The 26,590-nt window shown below is 48.9% G+C and overlaps 1 protein-coding gene across 1 annotated transcript in view; it reads right to left on the reverse strand.

Annotated features, from left to right (window-relative positions):
- Positions 1-26,590, reverse strand: part of LOC119446842 (pre-mRNA-processing-splicing factor 8) — a 253,265-nt gene that overhangs the window by 55,290 nt on the left and 171,385 nt on the right. Inside the window, exons 22-26 of the mRNA XM_037711405.2 lie at positions 25,630-25,809; positions 17,250-17,385; positions 13,401-13,570; positions 11,134-11,263; positions 4,188-4,334 (exon numbers count right to left, since the gene is read on the reverse strand). Coding sequence (XP_037567333.1) covers positions 4,188-4,334; positions 11,134-11,263; positions 13,401-13,570; positions 17,250-17,385; positions 25,630-25,809 — 763 coding nt within the window. The remainder of the gene's footprint in view (positions 1-4,187; positions 4,335-11,133; positions 11,264-13,400; positions 13,571-17,249; positions 17,386-25,629; positions 25,810-26,590) is intronic.

A 26,590-nucleotide genomic window follows, 5' to 3' on the forward strand; every position in this document is an offset into this window, starting at 1 on the left:
AACGCACACCCGTTTTCCGTGACCAGGAAAAAAAAAAATATATGTTGCACGGCGCTTTACAGTACCGCGCACCTAATATTGCATACAGACATACAACTTTCTTTCATTTCGAAAAACAAAATATTACTCCAATGCACTACAGTTGCGATGAATAAAATACAGCTATACAGTAGACAGCTATACGTAGTAAGGATAGTAGTTTTACCGGCCGTACATACTTCTTTCTGGGGTTTTAGGTGCCAAAACCAGTTCTGATTATGAGGCATGCTGTAGTGGAGGGCTCCGGATTAATTTTGACCACCTGGGGTTCTTTAACATGCACTACAGCGCAAGCACATGGGTGTTTTTACATTTCACCTCCATTGAAATGCGGCTGCCGCGGCCGAGATTCAATCCCGCGATCTCGAGCTCCGCAGCGCAACGCCTTAGCTGTCTCAGCTACCACGGCGGGCAGCCATATGAACTTGTAAACATTCACTTACTAACAAAATAACAAGCTTGGTGTTGCGCGCACCAGCAAACATGAACACATCTTGCTCGATGACCGCGGAAACTTGCTGTCAGAACACTGGGGTGAGGATGCGCGCAACAGTAGGAAGCGAATTGACTTTCGCCTGCCGCTCGCATCAATGCGAACTACTAAGCGGTGAAAATACACCGCGCAGCGGACTCTGTCCCCGTCACAGATGCTTTCAAGAAAGGGCCTCATAGGGACAAGGCGATCGTATCGCTGAAGTGGATCGTCACAGAATACAGTTAAACCTGGATATAACGAAATTGACAAATTCCCGAAAAACTTCATTATAAAGAGGATTTCGCTATATGCAGGTTAGGCACGAAAATTTGAAAAAGAAACGCTTACCGTGTGTACTATCGCTCAAAATGTACTCCCATACACTAAAGTTGCGATGAACAAAAGTCCCAGTTTCGCCCGAAAGGCGAAGCATCGATTGTGACAGCAAATTAGCAGACAGCTATATGAAGGAAGGATAGTAGTCAAACCTCGTTAATATGTACCCGCTTAATGCGTAATTGCTGTTTAAACGTTGTCGCGAAGATTTCCCCACCTAGCCCCCATTGAACCCCATGAAGCGAACTACAGTGAAGCGAACTACAGTATAGACCACTTATAACGTAACCGCTTATAGTGCAGGACCGGATATAGTGCGGCCTTTTCAGACTCCCGTTAATTTTCCCATAGCACTCCATGTATACACATATCGCTTATAGTGCAGTTGCGGGAAACGAAATAGCGGTTACAGTGCAGCTGCCTGGGAGTACGGAAGTCAGTGGAGACGGCGAACGCTCCCCTCAAACGGGCGCCCCAAGGAGTGCTCGAGGAAGAAAGAGACGAAGTGGAGGAGAAGGGCATGTGGCGCGAACGAACAGCCAGTGAGGCTGAAACCAGAATCTTGAGTGCGAGTCGAGTCGTGAAATATCACAGCGCGCATAGCGAGCGAGGGCCACCAAACGGCCAATGCTCGCTTCACGATAACGGCAGTAAACGAAACTTCAGCCAGCGAGCGGGCGGCGCTGGCACGGCACGGCGAAGGGCGCACGCGGTGACCGTGGACTGTGAGGGAGGAGAGCGGCAGGGAAGCGGATTTCGCCTTGGCAACTCCGCCGCTTCGGTGGCTCCCCTCGCCCTCCCTCGTAGCTCCCTCACTTTCGACTGTCACCGTGCGCGCCCGCCGCCGCTACAGCTGGCCCGGCGCCAGCTCCCTGAAGTTTTGTTTTCTGCCGTTATCGGCAAGTGAGCGCTTGCCGGCGTGGGTATTTTCGTTGGCCTGCCTGGGACAGCGCCGCTGCTTCCCTCTGCGCCATAGCCGCAGCGTGCAAGGTCAACACGTGATTAGAAAGTAGAGGAAGCATAAAGGAGAAGGAAGGGTTCACTGCCATTTTCTACGCGTGGCTACGATAGCGTGGCTGAGACGTCGGCACGTACACGCATGTTCCGGCGCAACGCAGAATCGGCAACCTTGACATTTGAGAGAGGGTGAAATGTCCGTCGCGTTTTTATCCCCCTTTTTTTGGTCTGTTCGCGTGCAACATTGAGGGGCCTCCCCTAAGCTTTTACTCTATGGCGGTGCCGGAGCAATGCTGGTCGGAGGCGCCGCCAGCGTGATTTGGTTCGAATTAACGAGCTTCAAATGTAAATTGAATGCAAACGTTCTAGCAGCATTCCTCGACTGTCGCATACGCGTGGCGGCTCGGTGCACATGTTTTGCACATGTGCGGGCCTTGAAAATTGTTGCTTTGTATATAGTGCGGTACCTCTTATAGTGCGGATATTCGCGACTCCGGCGACTTACGTTATAAGCCGTCTACACTGTAAATTTCTTGTCAAATAAACATACACACAGGTTAATGCGAATAACCGATTCCTTATCGCGCACAATCAACCACTTACATACACAAAAAGGGTCAACAATTGTCGCCACCAAGACGATCCGATCCAAATGATCACACATGCCACACAAGACATAAGGCATCACCGAAGATGAAGTTGTTGACAGCCCTAACAATCTCCCCGTGAATTCATGTGAGCGCTCGCGAGATAACGCAATCCTGGCTAAAACAAACAAACACAGAAAATATTATAAACAGAACAATGCACATAGACGGGTCCATCATTAATCATATGGGCAGCAGCGAAAAAATATGCACAGCTAGTTTCACTTTGCCTGTTCAAATGGTCGACTTGACTAGGGAATTTCGGCCTCCATTCTGGATTCATGAAAGAGCTAGTTTTGGTGAGCAGCCCAGAGTTGCCAGCATGATGTTTTCTATACCGCTAACCTTGGGCGATGTTGCGGTTGGTATTTAGTTTCGCGCACCCATTCTAGAACCCGCGTGCCCCCTTAAAAGCGATCTGCGATGAGTACAAAGTCCAGGTGCATGGAGGACTAATAGCTTCGTGCGCACTCAGTTCTTACCGCTTAGTTCGCGTTGAAGTGAGAGGCAGCACGAAGGTCAATTCACTTGCTGCTGTTGCCGTGCTTACTCACTACAGCGTTTTGACAGCAAGTCATCGAGTGAGATATGTTCATGTTTGCTTGTGCGGGCGTGACACTGTGCTAGTTAATTTATTTAGTAAGCGAACGTTAAGTTTATACGGCTGACAAAACTACTATCCTTACTTCGTATAGTTGTCTACTATCGCAATCGATAATTTGCCTTTCGGATGAAACTGCTACTTTTGTTTCTTTAACAAGTTTAATGTTTGTTTTCCTTTCAACACTGACACCCAGTGGCCAGATTCAATTGTTATTACCAGTACACCTGCATGGAAAATTTGTAGTTTGATGCAGCGGCTGTTCACCGTTAGATCTGAGTATTGTTAAAGCCAGTGGGTTTGGCTGTACCTCTTTCTGTCAAAGTAAATTGTTTTGGTGTCAGTCCCCTCTGGATCTTTTCTTGCAACCCAGTTATAACAATTATTTGTTCTAACAATGGCATTTTCTTGGCACTTGAATATTTCCACGTGTCTAGTGCGGCAATGATGACGTAAGAAGACATATCGGCACTTATGAAAAACATAAGCAAGAAGAAGAAGAAGAAGAAGCAGTGACTAGCGCGCGGTATTAAAAACCGTTAGTTATTGTTACTGCCTCTGCCGACAAGTGCGTTTCGTTTGTCCCTCGAGCTTCCGACATAGCCACACTGGTGGAGTTGCTGGGTACCTGATGCTCGGGACTCCTGCTCGGACCTGTACACGCAGTCCCGAGAATCAACCTCTCGTTATAAGTGGGTTCGACTGTAGTGCAATAGTTGCAGCTGCAATTAATCTTTGCTTGTTTTGGCTATGAGCCATGTTAATTCAACTTGCTCAATATTTTTCGGTGTGCAAGTTGAATTGCCAATTGTACCCATTTCCAAATTTATGTTCATTCCAAACACTGACATATGAAACAAAACGAATTCTGAAAAGCATATTACTTCATCGAATCTTTAAATGCTTTGAATATTCGACAAGCGTACAAGTGACCTCCATTAATTGTAGAGGCAGCACTTTACACACTAGCTGTGAAGCTGCACATTACTTTTTAAGGCAACTTCAGTATGCAACAGCTGTGCTCACACTATTGCCGTCATATGCTTGTGTGGGCCCCTATAGAATTGTCACCCCCAATCTGAATGCGCCACTGCGCAACAGATTACCACAAAAGAAAGGAGCACAGACAGACCTGGCACAAGTCCATGACAATACTCTCATGGATTTTCTGCCACAGGTGAGCTCGGAATATCTGGATGAGCGAGATCTTGAGCGTGGGGATCTTGCCGTGCATGAAGATGCCAGTTAGGTCCAGCTGCACCTGGAAGCCCACATACACCTGCGTAACAGAATGTGGCACAGTAAAAAATTACAGCAGGTAATTATCGAGTCACATTTCTAGAAAATAGATTTGTATCTCATCTGAAAAAAAAAAAAAAATTGCAACTAAATAAAAATAACTTTTTGATGCAAAAGCGTCAAATGGCCTATTGAGCAAAAAAGCTGGCTGCGTCTGTAGCAGCAGCAGAACTGCACCTAATTTCCCGCTGGCTGCAATGCCACGTTTGTGACGCTGGCTCGCGCTAGAAGCAGACATCTAAACTTTTCCAAAGCACAATCACATATAAACGACATTATCCGGACAGTGTGACCTCCCCACGATCACAGAGGTTACATTTCTTGGTTTACGTAGCTGGTACAGAAGCAGAAAGTGTGAAAGAAAAGGAGTGCACAGAAACGAGGAATAAACGCACCTTCATTACTAGACAACACTTATCTGGGCAGAGCATGCACTTGGAAATGCACTTGTCTTGTTGCACTTGCACTTGCAAAATGCAGTACGTATAGACCACTTATAACGTAACCGTTTATAGTGGAGAACTGGCTACAACGCAGCCTTTTCTGACTCCCGTTTACCCTCCCATAGAACTCCATGTATACGCATACCGCTTACAGTGCAGCCGCGTGAGACGAAATACCGGTTATAATACGGCTTCCGCGGGAAAATCTCGCCGACAAGGACGGCAGCGAGCCCAATTATCAATAAGGTGTGTGCTCCCGGCCGACGTATGCATTATTCAATGCAATCAAACTCTCGTTAATTTGGACTTATTTGGCCACACATCGGTTAATTCGGACTACTTTCGGAGCTCGGTGAGCGAGGGGCGCCGCAAATGTGCGCCGCAAAAGAGCAAGAACTGGCGTAGCGTCCAACCGAAACGAAGCGGCGGAGTCCGCATCGTCGCAGCTATCAGTTGAAATCGTACGTGAATGACAGCAACGCGGAACGCTTCGAACCTATTTGTGTCTTTAAAGCCTGTATTCTTGCGTTTCCCGCCACGCAAAACACTGCGTTGGCCGCGGGCTTTCGTAACTGCGTAGTCGTCATCCACGATCGCATCGATAGCGGCCGCGGTTTTCTCCGCAGCGGCTGCAGCGAACAGTAGTTTCGTTTTTACTCGGTATGTGTGTTGGCGGCATGCATAAAAAACTGCATAGTCGCCATCGATGATCGCATAGATAGCGACCGCGGTTTCGACTGCAGGTGTTGCAGCGAATGGTAGTTAATTCGTCCAGACTCGGTGCGTGCGTCGGGCGCGTTCCTTCAGCACCACAAAGTTGACGTTCATAATCGCGTCGATAGCGGTCACGGATTTTTCTGCAGCGGTTGTGGCAAACAGTTGTTTCACTTTGGCTTGGTGCAAAGCTGTCGAGCTTGAAGAGCAACGGCTACATCGCGATTGTGTTTTCGCCAGCTCACTGGCGAAAACATAATCGCGATGTGCACGCAATAGTACGAAGCGTGTCTACATGCTTGGTCTACATGTTTTGCATACGTGCAGGGCTTGAAAATCAGTGTTTTGGTTATAGTGTGGTACCGCTTATAGTGCAGATATTCGCAACTCCGGCGACTTATGTTAAAAGCGGTCTACACTGTAGCACATTTGACGCCGTCCGTTTTGTTCAGTTTATTCAAAGCTCGTGATTTACCATGAGCGGTGTGATTTCCGTTTTACTTTATTCTATGTAATGCACTTGCCTTGTCGCCTCCACAATGGAGTCCTCCATAATAGGAAACAAGTCCCCTCCCGCCCTTTTGCATTTTTCTCCTCCAGCGACGCCTTGGGTTTTTGACCAGCCAGCAACTATCGCGAACATGCGTGCCAAGTTCGTCTGTGTGTTCACATGTGGGTAGAAAGTTTTAAACTACGCAAATCTCCGTGCATGTTAATTCTGAACTCGCGTATTCGATGCGATTAGTGTGCCTTCCGGAAGCTAATCGGCCCTATTTTCACACATGCTTCTGTGCTTTCCAAACTCTCTGCTTTTGTTGTTTAACTCTGTTCGCGTAGCTCTCATAATCATTTTTCGATCAATCCGATCGACCTGGTCGAAATTTATACTGATAAAGATATAAAGATCGCACAGCGTGGGAACACTGCGAGCATCAAGGCACCGACCACGGCCGGGTCAGTCACCAAAGGTATGAATATTTGAAAAATTGAATATAGCACAAATAGAATATTAGACATGCACTTCACAAACCGAATTACCATATTTACTCGCATAATGAATGCACTCTAACAATGAATGTATCCCCCATTTTTCCAATCAAGAAGTGTGTTTTTCTTTTCCTTGCATAATGAACACACCTTGCACTTGCTGCTGTAAAGTAGGAGAGACACGGTACGATTAGGCGCCTGATATTGCGTCCGGCGGGCACGATTGTGTAGGACGCGAGTATTGGACGCAAAATCGTACTGTGTGTCTCCTACTTTTATTGCGACAGCAATCATATGGACACTCCAGGCGCATTTTTGCCCTTGGCGCAAACGATCGCGCCTAAATCTCCCGCGTTCGAGGTAGGACAGCGGGGAGGAAACGCGCCATATTCCGCCACGCGTATGGCGCTAGAGGAAGGGGGTTGGTGCAATAACTGTGCATTGCGCGACCGTGCACATTACAGTGTAGACCGCTTATAACGTATGTCGCCGGAGTCGCGAATATCCGCACTATAACCAAAGCATAAATTTTCAAGGCCCGCACATGTGCAAAACATGTGCACCGAGCCGCCACGCGTATGCGACAGTCGAGGAATGCGGCTAGAACGTTTGCATTCAATTTACAGTCGAATCTCGTCAATTCGAACCAAATCACGCGGCGGTGCCTCTGACCGGCATTGCTCCGGCACCGCCACAGAGTAAAAGCTTAGGGGAGACCCCTCAATGTCGCGCGCGAACAAAAAAGAGGGGAAAAAAACGTGGCGCGGACATTTCACCCTCTCTCAAATGGCAAGGTCGCAGATTCTGCGTTGCGCCGGAACATGCGTGTACTGTGCCGACGTCTCAGCCACGCTACCGTAGCCACACGTAGAAAATGGCAGTGAACCCTTCTTTCTCCTTTATGCTTCCTCTACTTTCTAGTCACGTGTTGACCTTGCACGCTGCGGCTACGGCGCAGAGGGATGCAGCGGCGCTGTCCCAGGCCGGCCAACGAAACTACCCACGCCGGCAAACGCCCGCTTCCCGATAACGGCAGAAAACGAAACTTCCGGGAGCTGGCGCCGGGCCGGCTGTAGCGGCGGCGGGCGCGCACGGTGACAGTCGAAAGTGAGGGAGCTACGAGGGAGGGCGAGGGGAGCCACCGAAGCGGCGGAGTTGCCGAGGCGAAATAGGCGAAATCCGCTTCCCTGCCGCCCTCCTCCCTCACATTCCAAGGTCTCCGTGTGCGCCTTTCGCCGTGCCGTGCCGTGTCGGCGCCGCCCGCTCGCTCGCTGAAGTTTTGTTTAACTGCCGTTATCATGAAGCGAGCGTTGGCCGTTTCGTGGCCCTCACTCGCTATTCGCGCCGTGATATTTCACGACTCACACTCAAGATTCTGGTTACAGCCTCACTGGCTTTTCGTTCGCACGCGTGCCCTTCTCCTCCACTTCGTCTCTTTCTTCCTCGAGCACTCCTTGGGGCGCCCGTTTGAGGGGAGCGTTCGCCGTCTCCGTGGACTTCTGTACTCCCAGGCAGCCGAACTGTAACCGGTATTTCGTTTCCCGCAACTGCACTATCAGCAATAGGTGTATACATGGAGTGCTATGGGAAAATTAACGGGAGTCTGAAAAGACCGCACTATATCCGGTCCTGCACTATAAGCGGTTACGTTATAAGTGGTCTATACTGTATTTGAAAGCAATCTGCGTCGGGGGCTGAGTCTAGCAGTGCGACGGCGGCTTATACTTTTGTGCGTGCTCCGTTCTCGCTGCTCAGATTGCGTTGAAGCGTTATACAGCACGAAGTCACTTCGCGTCACTTCCTCACGTTAACGTTATAACAGCGAGTGTCCGCGGTCATCGAGTGTGATGTGTTCATGTTTGCCTGTGTGCACTGACCCCATGCTTAATTAAATTTAGGGTTTTACATGCCAAAACCACGATCTGATTATGAGGCACACCGTAATCAGGGACTCCGGAAATTTGGACCACCTGGTATTACCTGGGATTCTTTAACGTGTACCTAAATCTAAGTACACGGGTGTTTTCGCATTTCACCCCCATTGAAATGCGGCCGCCGTGTACGTCACCGGAAGCGTTTTGACATTCTTGAAGCAACGCGGGGACTTCGACTTGCCTATAGCTAAACGCTCCAGTTTGTCAGTTCTGGTCATGTTGGCGCCAACAAGGACAGCAATCCTCACTTGGCTGTGCTTGCCCCCTGTGCAGCTGTCACCAGCAAGCGCAAGCATCTTCTGCGGGAGCATCTGATAAAAAAACGGCAGTCTCGTCCACGTTGTAGATGTCCCTGGGGTTATATTCCCGTAGAAGATTCTTGAGCTTCGTTAGCCTCCAATCGTTGCATGTCACTGCATCAACGACGGCGGACTCACCAACGATCAACCGAAAAACCAGCCCGTGCCTTTTGCGGAAACGGTCGAGCCACCTGTCACTACACGAGAATTTTATGTTCATCAGGAGGGCAACTTCTTCTGCCTTTGCTTTCAATACAACACCGTTGACAGGCACATTTGCACTTCTAGCTCGCTGGATTCAAGCCAGGAAAACATCTTCTAAATCCTCGTGTGCCGCAGTCCGCATCTTCTTCCGTTTCGGTGCAAACTCGCCATCGTTGAACGCGGCGGTTACTTGTGCCTTGTTCTTAACGATTCCTACCAACGTGCTCTTTGCAATTCCATACTTCCGTGCAATCTTTCGAGGCTTTGCCGGCTTTTACATCAGACAATATCTCAGCCTTCTTTGCAAGCGTGATGGGCTTGCGCTGAACACTTGGCCTAGCAGACATACTAGCCCTTGCAACCAGGCAAAGAAAAGAAAGCATGCGAGCGAGAGACACACGGTACTATGTTCGCAGCCGATCACTGTCGAGGCAACAAAGAGAATGAGGTAATGAGGGACGGGACGCGGCGGTGGCACGGTGCGGTGGCCGTGGTGGTCAAATGGTCCGCGTGTTGTGGAGAGAGTCCACATGCTCACGTAGACAGAGACACTCCACTTTTTTTTGCCTTGTTTTTCTCTTTCCCTCCTCTCACAGTATTTCTCTCTGCCCACGCCTGCGAGCGAAGCAGGCAGCTCGCGGCAACGACGACTGCTCATGGTGGGCCTCCAAACCGGTCGGCCCGGTGGAGATGCCCCCTCGCTCTCTCTCTTGGCTTCTTTTTTGGGGTTTTGTTTGCTGTACTGCTGACTCGGCATTCCCATGCGCGGGTGCTTTTTCTTGCTTCTCTTGCGCGCCATTCTGTCAGGGGAAGTTCCTTTTGTTATTTTTGCTTTCCTGCTTGTCGCATGAATGCCCTGCCAAGCCTGCGCAGGGTCGCGAGGCGGCGGCGGTCAGTCTGAAAGTTCATCTTAACCGGATTTTTTTTTTGCATTCAGTCTATGAAAAACCAAACAATCGATCACGTGTTGTTCGTCACAAGCGAGAATTCGTCCTAACCGAATTTGTCTTAACGTGAGTTCACTGTATTTGAGCACCATAGCACGATGCACGAACGGTGCAAGTCGTGAAATATCGCGGTGCGCAAGCGCAAAAGAGGGCAACTGCCCACGCCGGCCAACGCTCGGTTCCCGATAACGGCAGAAAACTAAACTTCAGGGAGCGGACGGCGCCGGCATGGCGACGGGCACGCACTGCGCGGAGACCGTGGAATGTGAGGGAGGAGGGCGGCAGGGAAGCGGATTTGGCCTCGGCAACTCTGCCGCTTCGGTGGCTCCCCTCGCCCTCTATTCCAACTCCCACGCAGCTCCCTCACCTTTGACGGTCTCTGCGCGCGCCCACCCCGGCGCCCGCATAGCCCGCTACCTGAAGTTTCGTTTTCTTCCGTTATCAGGAAGCGAGCGTTTGCCGGACTGGGCCTCCGCTGCTGCATTAAGGGGTCTCTCCACAGCTTTTGCTCTATGGCGGTGTCGGAGCAATGCCGGTCGGAGGCCCCGCTGCGTTATTTGGCGCGCTGCTGAGAGCATTGTCGGTCCGCGGTATGTTCAAATTAACCGTTGCAAATGCTTTCGTGTTCGAATTACCGAGCGTTTTCGCCCACTGAAATACACATAACTTTGAAGGGACCACAGCGTCAGTTCGAATTAAGTGTGTTCGAATTACCGAGATTCAATTGTTTTAAAACGACAAGCGATCGGAACCAGGCGTGAATTTTTAAAGAGCTATAAAGTGCCGCGTTTTGTTTTTTAGATGGACGTTTTTAACGGAAATTTGCAGCTAGGTGTAAAAACGTACCGGGAACAAAAATTACACTGAAAATATGGTTTTCGTGAAAAATTCCTGCCATATTGCAACTGCTGATGCCAGCTTCGGTGCAGCTAATTTGAGCGTTTTTAAGAGCGCGTCCATACATAACGAACTACTGATATAACGACCACTTTTCACGGAACTATCGAGTTTGCTATAAACGGGTTCGACTGTCTTCATGTCTACACGGCCCTTTAGGCACAGTGTATAACAAGAGAAAATTCACAATATTGCAGATAGCTAGAAAAATGCACAAAACCTTGCACAAGGAATACCGAGCTTCAAACATCTGCAGAAAAGGCCAAAGTAATGTGCCCTATTCATTGAAGAGACTACTGCATTGCATGTGAACTATGGACAGTCTTGGAGTAGCATGCAAAAAGGTGTACGTACATTGGCACGATTAATGGTGGGTGACCACCAGAGGGTGAAGCGCCGGTTGGGGATCTGGTTCAGTCCAGAACGCTGTGCATTCGTCAGTTTCTTGTACTTCATTGACTCTTCAAACCCACTGGCCTTTTCCCTGGAAGCAAGACCGACAATCGGTTTCACTTATTAGTGCAATCACAACAATTAAAATTAATTAAATGATGGGGTTTTACATGCCAAAACCACCATCTGATTATGAGGCACGCCGTAGTGTAGGACTCTGGATTAATTTGGACCAAATAGTACACGAGTGTTTTCTGCATTTCGCCCCCATCGAAATATGGCCGCCGTGACCGGAATTTGATCCCGCGACCTCGTGCTTAGCAGGCCAACACCATAACCACTAAGCAACCATGGCGGGTAATCACAACAATAAATTTCTGTGAAACACATAAAATGTAGAGTGTGAATCAATTTTCAAGAGTGGTCAAACAGCCAATTCGGTTGCCATTACTCGGCAAGAAAAAGCACAGCTTGAAGCTGCAAAAAAGCCACATATTGCCATGCCACATGCTCGCTCCATGCACTCATACCTAACAGATCTTAAAACCAGCAGTTACAGTTAGGCAACGGTAATGCAGTCTACAGGTGGCTTTATTAAAATTTGATTCAGACTGTAGAAGCTGGAAATTCCAACACTGAACCTTTGAATATGCCGACAAACAAAGTAACGGTTTTGTCCACAGCATTTGTGCCAAAAAGTATACTGTTTCGTTTTGACTCTGTGCACGATCGCGTTGATAGCAACGTAGTCTACGATCGCGTTGATAGCAACCGCGGTTTCTTCCACAGTGGTTGCTACAAACTTTAATTTTCTTCTGATATGGTGCGCATATCAACTGCGTAGTTGCCATTCGTGATCACATCGACCATTCGTGATCACATCGACCATGAATGGCCTCACGAAGGCCCTGCGAGGCATTCATCGCTACAAGCACTAAGCAGTCATGAGATGACGAGAATGGCAGCTTACGCACTGCTTTTGAGCAAAATAGAAAGAGGATTTCCTTGCTGATTCATTAAGTAAAAACATGTTGATGCAGTTGGCATTTGTTTTCTTGATACCCTCTATAATTCGACATTCGGTTAATTCAGACATTTTTTTGTGTGCTGTGAAATTCCAATTAACAAGGTTTTACTGTATCAGCTGCAGGGGCAGAGTGGACACGAAAGCATGGTTGGTTCCGTTTCATACTGCCAATTGAAGATATCATCGACACGGCATAAAACTGTATCTTCCATTGCCGACTCTCAAACTGAACAAAATAATTTTTTTAGCGATTGCCCGATAATTCGGAAAATTTTGCTCGCCGCTTCTGTTAAAGAACAAGCCATTGGCGACTACAGTAAAAGCTTGTTAATTCGCACGTCATTAATTCTGAACTGACTTGCAGCCCGGCTACGCAGCACAGGCGTCTATGGGTAAACCAATTCGTTATTTCGCATGCGCATCAGCTCCTCCATCAAAAATTTGAACTGCCCTCTGCCAAGCGGTAAGTGGTTATGGCGATAATGCTGACTGAAAAATGGAAAGAAAACGGAAAAAGTGCCGTCTCCTGGAATGTTTTGTGAGCCAAGGAATAGCAGACACAGCCTTCGAGACGAGAGGATGGCCCACACTCTCTATTGACAGCGTGCGCTCCCAATCTTGGAGGCCATAAAGCGGGCCACTGGAAGCCAAGCCTAGCCATGCCGGCAGAAAATCCAACACGGCAGCCCCCAAGATTGGTAGTGTGGCTTGGAACGAGCGATTTAGTCCGGAAAATCGAACTTTGGGGCCTAAATTTGTTCCAAAAATCTGTCACAAAATTGCGTTAACTCTATGAGAACCCTGACGGTGCATATACGAAGTTCGGAATATTCATCAAGTCCGAAAAATTTGTCGGCTACTGTAATGAAGGCCCTCGGTGTCGCGCACCTATTTTTTCAACTTCAAGGAGGGTGAAGATGAAGCTCTGTGTCACCTTCACACTTTGGAAGACAAACTGATGACTATTGCTTTTAGAAAAGAAGCAAGAAGTGATCACAGAGTATTTTGGTCCATTAATATTGCGAGATACAAGCGCTCTCTAGCAACCTGGCAATTCTGGCTGTCTTTGAATGTTTTTTGTAAGTTGGAATTTGGTTTAATTCGAACTCCTTAAGAGTCTCTGTGAAATTCTTAATGGCAAGACACTAATATCTAAACTCCACTTCATTTGAGATGTTCAAACTACACAGCATTTACCCACCAAAAGAGACCTTCCCAGGTGGGAAAGTAGGTTCCCTTGAAGAGGGTATGCTCCAGAATGCCCTCCACACCACCCAGGGCTTGGATCATATCTGTTCGGTAGTTGTTCAAGTTCCACAGCTTGCCGTCATGCCTCTGGTGGGTCCACCAAAATGGGTTCTGCTTCAGCACCTGCACAACAGTCAAAGAAAAGCACAGCCTACTTCAAACTTGCCATGTGCCTAGCTTGTACATCATGCGCTCATTCAACCCAACCAAGGTTTAGCTGGGGAGTTCCTATGTTGTTTTCCTCAGCAACCACAGCACTGAATTTGATGAGCTTTGTCACATTTAAAAGAAAGTTAAATCTGGTGACTGTCTTAATCGAAATATTGATGCAGGCCAGCAATTTTTTGACAAATATAATTGAATATTGCAAACTGTCAGAAAACGAAAATATCAAGCTTACAACTTGGCAATGAAAAACGACACGACAATTCTCTAAACTGCACATAATACAGCAGAACCCCGCTGTTACGTTCCCGGGTGCGGCGTTTTCCTGGCTGTTATGTTGTTTTCAGCCGGTCCTGGCATAGCTCCCATAGGACCCAAACCCTGCTGTTGCGTTGCAACTGTGGGACCGCTCCCACATCATGTGTTGCGAATTGCTACCCTGCGCCAGCCCGAGTGGCCCATATTGACTTTTCATGTCGCTTGGCGTGGTGGCTTAACGATGGGATTGGCCGCCGAAAGTGCCGGGGGTGACACCTATGAAGTATTTTCGATTTCTGCCAGCAAAAGCGTGGCCTTCGAGATCCGTATTTGCTATCTAAAGATGATGTCTATGACCTGTTGGGGCCCTAAAATTGGTTCTGGCGCATAGCTGTTCCGTATAAAGTGCAAGAGCGATAACGCTGTTGACGCGCGCTGTATGCTGTATGTGCGAGAGAAAGCGTGCAAGGGGAGCCGATGACTGTGGCTAAATCTAGCGTGCGCGAGAAAGAAAAGGCATGGCTCGAGGCATGGCGGAGGGGGTTCTCCGGCGGCGGTCGTGCGCCAGTCCTGAAGCACGGTAGCCGCCATTGTTGCGTGGTAAACTGTCATAAACATGAGGGTCGTAATCCTGATGCGTGGTTCTATCGGTTCCCCGGAAAGCCGTACAAAGCGGGGCCATGGGAGCACTGGATACGTGTTGTTCGACGCGTGAAGTAAGTACGCAAGAGAAACGCTGTCTGCTACGTATATATGTAGGTTATTTACAACCTATACATGTAGGGCATGGGTTCTCAAAGTGGGTTCCGCGGAACCATGGGGTTCCGCAGGCCCCTGCTCGGGGTTCCGCGAGCCACTGATAAATTTTCCGTGGTCCCGCGCTCACCAATTAAGTGGCTAAAACGGCGAACAAGAGGTGTGCTCAATCCACAGAACTTCCATTACCCATGCCCGAGTGTCAAAAAGCACATCACAGCGCGTAACGGCAGTGCGTGAACTGCGCAATAAATCCGCAAGCAGCTTGTAGCCACCCAACCGTCGAAAATGGGCAGCGCGCCTAAGTTTTCGCACTTGAATCTCGGAGGCCGTAACTTACCAACATGCGCATTTCTCCCATTTGTAGATAAGGTAGGTGCTGATAGCGTGCGCACTGACGGAGGAATAAAAAAAGTTAATGTGCGGAGCACCACAAATGCGCGCCAAAGCTAGCGTCCAAAAACGAAGCGGCGCAGTCAGCATCGCTAGGGTCTTCAGCGGCAATCGTACGCGATACGTGACTGACGGCAACGCCGGAATGCTTTGTGCTTATTTGTGCCCTCAAAGCCCTTATTGTTGCGTTAATCGCCGCGCGTAACACCGCGTTGGCGGCTAGCCGTGTGCTTCCATGCTTCCATAAGTGCGTACGTCGCCATCTGTGATCGCGTAGATAGCCACCACGGTTTCGTCCGCAGCGGTTGCGGCAAAGAGTAGTTTCGTTTTGATACAGTGCCTAGAATATATTCTAGGCACTATAGTTTCGAGTCGGTGCGAATGTCGGCTGCGTGCCTTCATAACTGCGTAGTTGCCGTCCAATGTTCGCGTCGATAACGGCCGCGGTTTCGTCAGCAGCGGTTGCGGCAAGCAGTAGTTGCGCTTTGACTCAGTGCAAACATGTAAAAGATTAAGAGCACCGGCTACATCGCGATGGACGGACGACTTGTTGGCGACCAGCTCCCTAGCAAAAAAATAACCGGATGTGCGCGCGGTAGTGAAAAGCGCGTCTGCAGATAAGACGCGCGCCGCGGCCGCGCTGGGAAGGATGTTGGGAGGCCTTCACCGCTGCTAGGCCTTAATCAGTCATGAGATGACAAAAATTCCAGCTTCCTCACTGCATTTGTGCAAAATATAAACAAGATTTGGCTGATGCATTCAGTAAACAAAAGCGTGTTGAAGTAGTAAGCATTCATTTATTGTTTTCTTGATATTCTGGATAATTCGGCATTAGTTTAATTAGGACATTTTAATTCAGTTAATTGGGGGGGGGGGGGGTTCCTTGGCGCTTCATGGAGCTTAGCAGGGTTCCCCGGAACGAACATGCTTGAGAACCCCTGATGTAGGGTAAGCAACACATGTCGTTCACCTGCCGAGCACCCTGAAAGAATTAATGAGGTTAACCAGGCAAGGTGTGGGGATGCGCGACTCTCACGTGTCTCCTGTGGTCCGGCTTCACCGCACGGCTGGGTGCCGGAGGCGGTCGTAGTGGTCGCGGCACGTTGCGAGAGATGGCGCGAGTGTCGCGATGCTAACGCCACCGAACGGCGGGGTGACTTGGGAGAAAAAGGTCGAAGGCGCTCTCTCTTTGAGTTGGGATCGGTGAGCGACGCGGACGTCCCGCGCGTGCGCCGATCCACGCTTCGCGAGACGTCTCGCGTGGCTCGAGCGGGGCACCGGTATGGACGAACACGGATCGTTCGAACGCGCCACCGTTCACGTGACCGTACACGTGAACGACTAGGGGATGGTGTCATTGCATGGGGCGAACGTATTCGCTCGCTATCGGGTCGCGGTGAGTCGGACTTACTTGATTTGTCGCGCGCCCATGTGAATGTTCTATTGGTTGTAATTCGGCTAGTGTGCATTAGTGTATGAAAGGTGCAATAAATTCCGTTGCGATTGTTTGCACTACTGTGTTGTCGTTCCTTTGTCCCAAGAGAATGTGTGAGACCCCACAAAGGTTAACGAAGGGCTCCGTCAAGGCCAGCGAATACCAATCCAAAGTAGTTTTGGAGCACGCAGCCAACACGGGGTATATTGCAAAACCACGGCTGTCAGCATGCAAATTTGCGAACTGCCACTGCGCACATACACAAATTGAAGAATTTTGTGGAGACAATGTTGAAAATTACGTGTAAATGTCGTGCATGCTGCAAAAGTGCTTGCGCGATTGACTACGCTGCAGAAATGACATCATAGAAGCACGGCGGTCTAAATTCGGGCCGCCGACAGCAGCGGTCAGCAGTCGTCGGTGGACCTTTCATGATTCCGTTTCGTCGTTTATTGCAGATAATTTTGGATATCTTAAGAGCTTTCCTTAACCTAAATAAAAGTTTCCACACCAGGAAGGTCATGCCGGCTGTTACGTTTGGGCAGCGGGTGAGACACCCCAGCAAGGTTTGAAATTAAAGAAACAAAACAAAAATAAATAAAAAACAGCATCTCCACACAATATAAGAGAGGTGTGAGAGTAGGCAGTGTGGAGAGAAAGGTGTGTGTGTGCGCGCGTGTGTGTACGTGCATGCGTATTATACGAAATGGAGAGAGGGAAAACAGAGGGATATGGGAGTCTGCTGGTCCGGCCAAAGCTCTCACCCTATGGCTAAGAGCTTTGCAAGAAGCCTACCTGGTATTGCTTGAAGTCCGTACGCACGCGCCAGCCTTTGTCATAGGCCAGTGTATGTCGGTCTTTCTGGAATAGAGTGTTGATTCGTGGGATGCCACGATCCCAGCTGTCCTCCAAGTCTTCCAACGTGAGGCGTCTGGAAGGTATTTCAGCCAATCAAACCAGTTCAGAAAAATTCCATCAACAAAAAACCACAAAATGGCCACCTTGCACACTTGGCAATGCTCATCAAACATCCATGATAGAATATGCTGTAAGCAAAACTAGCACAAAAGAGCCAGGAATGTCACTATATGGCTCTTGATGAACCACAAAAGGAAGTAATGTGACGTATGTGGATTATTTTCACAGATGCTGACAATCAGTAAAACCACGTGTAATGAGAAAAGGAGAGACATTATCCAATGAATGATGAGGATGACTGAGGAAGCAGCACTACACCACCAATCAGGCAGGCGCGAGACATGACATCACACTCCTGGAATTAGGACTGTCTTCCGTGCTATGATCTCCAGCTGGCTCACAACAGGTACCGTATTTACTCGATTGTAACGTGACCACAATTGTAAGGCGAGGGGTGACTTTTCATTGCGTCTACCAAGAACCACGGGAACTGAGCGGCGAAAGCACAGCGCATACAAAGGTAAGAGCCATGTGGAGATCGCTTTCAAGATACGGTGCGCGTGACAGCCCGCAGTCGCGCAAGTACAAGTATGCAGCATGGTGGCAGAGTACAAGCCGCACTGCCTTCCAGGTTTCCTCCTTTCGCATGAGAAACGGAGTCGCCAGTTCCCCTTGTGCGTAGCTAAACGTCGCCTCCGCTCCCTCCCTCCCACCCCCGCACAACCTTTCGCACGACGGAAGACTTTGCGTTTGCTCTCCGCCGTGCGTTCGCTCTCTGTGAAAGCGCGCGCATTCATTTGCACCTTTCCCTCGACTAGAATTGGGTGCATCATTGCACTTTTTACTACAACTTGAATTTCGCTATTCAATTGTAACGTGAGGATCGACTTCAGGTAGCAAAAATCTGGAAAAAAACTCGCGTTACAATCGAGCAAATACGGTAGCATATACAAAATCAGCACCACTGCACTCAAAAAAGCTGTGCACAATGTTCACGGTATCAATCATCGCCACTAATGCGGGCGCAAGGGTGCTTGACTCCAAAAATAGGAACTTGATGGATACTCCGGACTTGATAAATGCACCGTCAGGGTTCCCAATGAGCTAATGCATTTTCGTTACTGATTTTTCTGATGAACTGAGGCCTCTAAGTTCGATTTTCCGGACTAAATAGCTGGTTCCAAGCTGCAATCACTGATCTTGGAACACGCCATGTTGGATTTTCCAAAGGGAACTGGTTTGGGCAGGTTAGCTATTCATCATAATAAAAATAACAGAGCAGTAAGGACGACGGACAAGTCGTGACAGGACAAGCGCTAACTTTTAAAATAGGTTTTAATGCGGATCCTGAGCATATATATACACCCATCTGAATCTGCAGAGAGGAAGAAAGTAAACTGCCATGTGCCGTCTATGTCAAGAACATAAGCTCCTTCTTTGATAAAGCTACTGACGGCCAACTGATGCAATCATCATGTGTCATTTTGGTAGCTTCCACGATTTCCCTGGTGGAACAGTTGCGGTGGCAATACCCGACAACAGTCTCGAAAAGAGGATGGCAAAGTGGCTGCGTCACATGTTTTACAATGGGCAGCCCATTGGTAGTCTGTGGCAATGGTGCTGACTGTTTTGTTGTGCTTTTGCAGCGCGCATCCAGGCACCTGCTGGTCTGACCAAGGTAGTGTCTTACACAGGAGAGTGGAATTTTGGTAACAACACCCCCTTTTGCAGGGGACCTAGGGATCTTGTGAAATGTAGGAAAAAATGCTTAAAAAATCGTACCACAAAATTTTTAGGAGCACTAACGCTAGCCAAACGTGTTTCCTCAGCACTTCTGCAGTTACTTGGATTGGGATGTACGCTGGTGTGGTTTACCGCATGGCACATGGAGACGCCTCTGACTGTTGTCACCCTGGCCACTATCTTGTACACACTCGAAAAGCCGACGTCAAGTTTCATCTCACGCGATTGCCCAGACCGCGTCGATACTGCTTCCTAGGCCAATTGCGTGAGGCAAAAACAAATTGTCGGCTTTTCAAACGTGTACAAGATAGCGGCGCTGAGTGATACATTGATAGAGTTTAAGGCTAGACTTAGAATAATAACACGTTGCATGTATACAGTGGTGCAACAGCCAAAATAAGATTTGGAGCAATTTTTGGAGCACTAAATCCCAAATTTGGAGCAGTTTCACCAAGAACACTAACTCATAAAATGCCATAAAATTTACACCACATAATAAATGCACACCCCAACGTTGCATTGGATTTCTAGAAAAAGTGCGTTCATTACACGAGTATATACGGCAATTCACATTAGCAGCGTAGGTGAGGGCAGGGGCACGATCGGAGATCGCTGTTCGGAGCACGCATCAGTTTTGCCGTGCATGGTTGACCTAGGCCGCTCCCGGCGAAATTGAACGCATGCTCCAAACTACGACCTTGATCGCGCCCCAGCAATGAGAGCAGTTACAGCAGCGCAAACAAAAAAAGCACAGAGGACACGGAAAAGTTTGTAGGCTGCTTTCTTCTCCCGTCACCCGATGCCCAAAGCTTTCCTAAAGCGCGATAGGTCCGCAGCTGCTCACACATAGTTGTTCACGTGGTAGGCGGCTGTCAAATCGGGGTGCTGGAAAGCAAGGCTGTCTGGAGGCGCAGAGGCGAGGCTGGGTAGTGCGGCTGCACGGAGATTGTAGGAGACTATCTGGAGCCGGCGGAGGAGTGCCATTTGCGGCTTCATTATAAAAAATATATTTCACATATATACTGTATTTTCGCGATTCTAAGCACCCCCCCCCCCCCTCTAATTTCGCGAAAGAATTTGGAAAAAATTTTGCATGCGAATTTTGCAGGCGCGCAAACTCGTGACGCTCACGAGCCGCGGGAATCCCGAGGTGGCACGGCGTCCGCAGCGCGATCTTGCCGCACAGCCGGACTGTAGAGCCGTGCGGACTCGAGACGCTCGCGAGGCGCGTAGCTGGAGCCGCGGGAGTCCCGAGGTGGCACGCCGTCCGCAGCGCCATCTCGCCGCACAGCCAAACTGTAGAGGCGCGCGGACTCGTGACGCTCGCGCGCCACGCATAGTCGGAGCCGTCGGAGTCCCGAGGTGGCACAGTGTCCGCAGCGCGATCTCGCCGCACAGCCGGACTGTAGAGGCGTGCGGACTAGTGACGCTCGCGCGCCGCGCGTAGCCGAACGTCGGAGCCGAGCGTCACGGAGATTTTTCGAATCTAAGCACCCCCACTCACTTTGGGCATCGCGATCATGAAAAAAAGGGGGTGCTTAGAATTAAGTAAATAGGGTAATGATGGGAGAACTTCGCATGTTCGATAGAGTGCATGTTTCGCTCAATCAGAGTTTGTTAATTCGGGTTTGACTGCCTATCAAACTCAAATATATAGAATTATTGTCTATATCGAACAGTTGTAAAATCACCTTGAAAATCCCATGCTAAAGTATAGACCTACACCACGGCGCTACGTCACGAAAATGCGGTGGCGCTGTCGTCGGAATTTAGTTTCGCTTGGTAGGCACTCCACCGCCGAGCCGCCGCCCGTGTCGCGCCTACCACAGCAGCCGCTGGGTTTCGCGGGTGGTTGTGCGGTTCCATCTGTGAGGTCTTTATTCTATGATTTTACAATGAAAGAAACGCAGTATGTGGACGAGCTGAGTTGCGTCTAAATACGCAAGAGACTAAAGTTTTCATAGGTTTCCTGTTGATGAAAACCGTCGCAAGCAATGGGCCGCCGCGGTAACAAGCGAAAGTTGGATTATGATACCAGATCATCCATTATGCGCAATACATTTCGTAACCGTTAAGGTTCTCTTTTATTTTGATTGGCGTGCATTAGCCGATCTTAGGATCGTTACGATCTTAGGATCATATACGATCTTAGGATCGTTATTAGCGTGCCTTTATAATTGCTTGGCGCACTGTGGGAAAGCTAGATTAGGATTAGCCTTGAATGTAGGTCGAGCGAGCAGATGCCCCACAAAACACGTCACATTCTAATTTGTTTTCATCTCAAAGAATTGAGCCCCCAGCAGTGTAAATATCCTATCACACGTTCACATACGCAGGCAGCAGGGTCACGTACAGCTGCGTTTATTGCAGTGTGGAAGTCATAAACGCGCCTAAACGTGTCAGTTAAATTACGAGCGCGAAACAAAATGTACAGCGTTAGTACAGAGTTGGAGCGATCGGACGGCCGCGTACAACAGCTAGCTCACATAGCGCGGGCCTACACAGGCGGCGTCGCCGTAGAGCCGGTACCTCGCCGGTCCCATCACCGAGGCGATCGCTTCTATCACCGCTCACGGCGACGTAGAAATCGGCTACAGCTTGTTCTTAACATGAAAGAGCGCTTAATAGAAAAAATATCTCGAATTTGCGCGTGTTTCGTAAATCAGCGTCCCGTACTAAACCACTGGCGCGAACGGCATTTCGTCTCGCAGACGGGAACCAAGCATCGGCCGTCTCAACGAGGCGGCTCGGCTGGCTTGCAAGTACTACGTTTCGTTTGCTATTCGCGCCAACGACACCAACAAAACCAATTCATTTAAGCCCACGTTAATCGTGTTGTCAAAAATAAGGCACAATGATGAGCAGCAGGCCAGGTCGCAAGCGCTGTCGGCCGTCACTGCGGCGGTCAACGAGCTAGGCCTAGCGTCTCGTTCGGCCGTATCCCGATGGGGGCGAGATGCAAGAACGTGCACTGGTGCACATTAAAGAATCTCATGTAGTCAAACTAAATCCGGCGCCCCCACTACTGTGTGCTTCATAATGAAATCGTGGTTTTGGCTCTCCCACCCCATTAAAAAAAGGTGCGCCATCCGCGCGTGCAAGCGGTGCATGGCGGCGAACGTGGGCGGAGCCAAACGTTGGGCGGAGCCTACGCGACGTCGCTATAGGGCCTAAAATATATCGACGGTGCCTACCGCTGTTTACAAACATGGTGTAGGTCTATACCGATGTACTCGTGCCGCACCCTTGCAAGTATTCTTCTCCTAACGAATATGCAATCACTTCTCGCGTCAGCATAACTGTATATTGCCGACAAATTTAAAACAGCATTGTTTTGGCAGATGCTGTCAAACAAGATATTGAATATTAAGGGCAGTACATGCCATGGAGGAAAAATGAGCAGTACGCTTCAGTTTAGCTTGCTGCACATGAGGATGGCTTGTGCAAACTGCGGCCGTTCGTTATCGGCAAGAGCAGATCGCCACTCTGCTTCAAGAATGTTAAAGGCCTTCCAATCTGATATGCGTTCCACAAGAAAGCATGGTTGACACCCAATCTTTTCACTGAGTGGCGCCATGCATGGGATGTCGAACTGGAGATGCTGCGCTGCCGGGTTTGTCTTCTTGTAGACATAGGCTTTCTGCGAACAGAACTTTAGGATTCCGCGAGCGCACAAAATTATGCGAACCCCAACCTCCATGTGGACGGATCTTTACATCAGTTTGAATTTACCAAAACTACTGCATGCCACATCCACAATTCGCTGAAAGAGCCATTGTGGCAACGACGTGCAAGACTCTTCCCTGTGCGATTTGTGGGTCCACGCTGAACGCGTTTCATTCGCGCCCGCACAGTTACATGTCAGTGGGAACAGCCTTGGAACGTTCTGAAAAGCTGAACGGCACTTTCAAAACTAACAGCGTGTGTGGTGTCAGCAGTCACCGATGCAGAGGCTGGAGGGGAAGGGCTGAGAACGAAGGGAGTATGTACCAGTCACGAGACGTCGGAATGCTGAGTGGCACGCAGGAGACCCGCTAACTTTTTAGGACTGTCGAAAAGAGGGTGACTGGTTACAACAGAAAATTGGTTCTGAAACCCAGCACAACAGTATGCCTGGCTAGTTGCCCATGTATGACGATCAGCCGTTTAAATAGCGCACTGGTGGCACGGCACATATCCATACAGGCTAGTTTGCTTCTGCAGTGCATCTATTTCTAGCTTTTTTATCAGCGGAGCTATTTAAGCCGACTGTCAGACGGTGTGTCGCTAACAAAACCTCGCCAAGCGATGACGTCACCTGCGTTGCCTAGCAACGGAGTGTCACCTCGTCGCTCCAACTGTGCCGCCCCCTCCTTGCCCCGCCACCGCTCCCCACAGCCCCGCTCGCTTCTCCCCACAGCAGCGCGGGGGCAAAGCTAGGCAATGACATCACTCCAGAGTACCGTATTTACTCGATTGTAACGCGAGTTTTTTTCCAGATTTTTGCTACCTTAAGTCGATCCTCGTGTTACAATCGAATACCGAAATTCAAGTTGTCTAAAAAGTGCAATGATGTACCCAATTCTCAGGAACAAGTGAAATGTGCGAGTGAAAGCGTGCGAGAGAGACGCGCTTTCACGGAGAGCGAATGCACGGCGGAGAGCGAACGCGACATCTCCATCGCGTGAAAGGTCGTGGGGGAATGGGAGGGAGGGGAGGCAACATTTAGCTGCGGCACCAAATGCGAATCTCGCGACCGGGCGCAAGGGGAACTGGCAACTCAATCTCCCACGCGAAAGGAGGAAAGCAGGAAGGCAGCGCGGGAGAGAGGGGGTGCAGCTTCTACTCTGCGTACTTGTACTTCGCGCGGCTGCGGGCTGTCGCCCACACTGTATCTTGAAAGCTATCTCCACACGGGTTTGACCTTTGTATGCGCTGTGCTTTTGCTGCTCAGTTTACATTGAAGTGATAGACCGCACGAACCTTTGCTCGCTGCTGTCGCCGTGCTTCCTCACAACAGCGTTTTGACAGTGCTTGTCTGCGGTCATCGAGTGTCATTGCTTGTGCACGCTGACAACATGCTTGTTAATTCAGTTAGTAAGGGAATATGTCCAAATTTATGCAGCCGATAAAAGTACCATCTTTACTTCGTATAGCTCTCTACTAATTTGCTATCGCAATTGATGCTTCGTCTTTCAGGCAAAACTGACTTTTTCATGTATCCGGTGGTCTCGCATTACTTTAGCAGCTTTCTTCCTCATTTTTTTTTTGTTGGACCCAACAAAAAGTCATTGAGTTACTTTCACGGTTTTATTTTTTCTTGATGGACGCAATGAAAAGTCACCCCTCGCGTTATAATCGCGGTCGCGTTACAATCAAGTAAATACGGTATATAGCTCTGCGTCGCCTGGTGAGTTTACCTGCCGAGCTGCCGCCAGAGGCATCGGCTGCAGTGACGGACACTGGGCGCGTTCGGTGCGAGCGCAGGGAAACGCAGTCGGCGTCGGCAGCAGCTCTACCCGTCCCGCTACTTAAGAGAAGTGAAATTCTGCGCTGGAATCATGAGCAGCAACGGAGCCAATGTGGAAGAAGATGATGACGGCGAACGCAGGAGCAATGGCACGAGCCCGTTTGAGCGGTTGCACAGAGGTGCGCCAACGTGTAAGCTGTGAAAGAAGACGACGCTCGAGAAAAAACCAAGTTAAAGCTAATGAAAAGCCAAGTTAAAGCTAGGGAAGGGCCGGCAGCTTCGCTGTTTGCTCAAACTTCGCACCACTAGTGTGAAGCTGCCCCCATTTTAAAAATAAAAATGCCCAACACGTACTCTGAAGAGCGCTAGACATATCGTGGTCTTGCGCCTGGCTCATGCGGGCGTTTAGGGTTAGCGCTGTGAAGAGCATTTTGCAGCGCTAGTGACTTGCAACGTTTTTGAGCAAGAAATATACCAACTTTTGTGCAGTTGACAGTCTTGGAGAAGCAAATTGGTAAGTTCCGGGTTTTCAATATCTCGGGAACTGTCAGACGTGTGGAGATCTCAGATAAGCTTCAGATAATCATATTTTACATTTCAAAGTATCAATATATCGAACTATTTCGCGATTCCATTCGAGTTCGATTTATCTGGAGTTGACTCTATAAGCGGTTACGTTACAAGTGGTTTGAGCTGTACTGTTTGATTCGAAATCATTTTACCAAATTACTATTCGCATAAAATCTCATTTGAATGTACAATTTAGTACTCGCCCTTCCCTACCTTTGTACATTATTGAGGGGAGAAATGTATCCCTTCAGACCACCGCTAGCGTGCTAACCCATGACCCTCGCAGCCCAAAAGTGCGTCATCACTGTGCTGTTGCCATGTAACGAAAAGAGCATGGCAGGCAGCATTTTCAGGAAGATGTCCTCAAGGCCTAAGAAGACAGTCCCTAGACTCCCGAGCTGAATACTGCAGCAACAGCAGTGAACCTTACATTATGTGATAGCAAGACGTCCACTAGGAAACGGATAAAAAGGGAGAATAAAAAGCAGTTGTTACCTGTTCTGTGCCAATGCCTCTTGGCGTTTCAAGGCATACTCAGCCCACACACGCTGGGAGTCAATGAATTCACTCTCCCAAGGCTGAATGTAACGGTACAAATTTGGGATCACCTGGTCTTCGTCGTGGCTCATGCCTGACCGGAAGTGTGTGATGCCCACGTCCGTCTGCTTCGACCACCTGCACAATGAGGTAGAATAACACAACTGGCGCCAAGCCGAGTTAACCCTTTGACTGCTGTTTTTTTTTCGTGTGCTAGCTTAGTGGACATTTTGTGCAACATATAAACACTCTCTTCGTTGTCACTTTCCTCCGACGCCGAATTCATCAACATCTTACAAATTCCTTCGCCTGTCAAACTGCAGATAGACCTGGCACATTGCTTTGCCAAGGCTGCCCTGCTGAGACTGAGCGACAGAGCACCGAGACATTTGCTCCACCTGCTATTACAAATTTAATTTAAAAGTTTTAGGTGAAGAATGGCAGATTGGGCAAATTAATGGTTTTCCATATTGTTTAAAAACAGCGCTACCAACACAGGACACAGAAAAGAGAATGGGACACACACGGCCCTAACTTACAATCTGTGTCCTGTGGCGGTAGCGCTTTCTTAAATAGTACGCAAAGTTTTTGGTGTTTTTACGACCTCTCTATAAATGGTATAACAAGTACGCTATGTCCCTTTCTGCAGGAGTTGTTTCTTCAGAGGCAGGGAATGCGCTGAAAAAACAAAACGAGTATACTCAGGAGTGGCAGTCAAAGGGTTAACAAGCATTTGATGCTGTGCAATAAAGCACAGGTTGGCAACACCTCATAGATAGTGCACAAATCATTCAATTTTCACAATTAACAAAGATAAACAAGATTTTACTGTACTGGCCTACTAAGTTTATTTGTACTGTTGACAACATAATTGCAATGTTCCAAAATGTGTACGTTTCAACAGTATATCTGTTCCACT

Source organism: Dermacentor silvarum, chromosome 3 (assembly GCF_013339745.2).
Source record: "Dermacentor silvarum isolate Dsil-2018 chromosome 3, BIME_Dsil_1.4, whole genome shotgun sequence".
Classification (NCBI taxonomy): Eukaryota; Metazoa; Arthropoda; class Arachnida; order Ixodida; family Ixodidae; genus Dermacentor; species Dermacentor silvarum.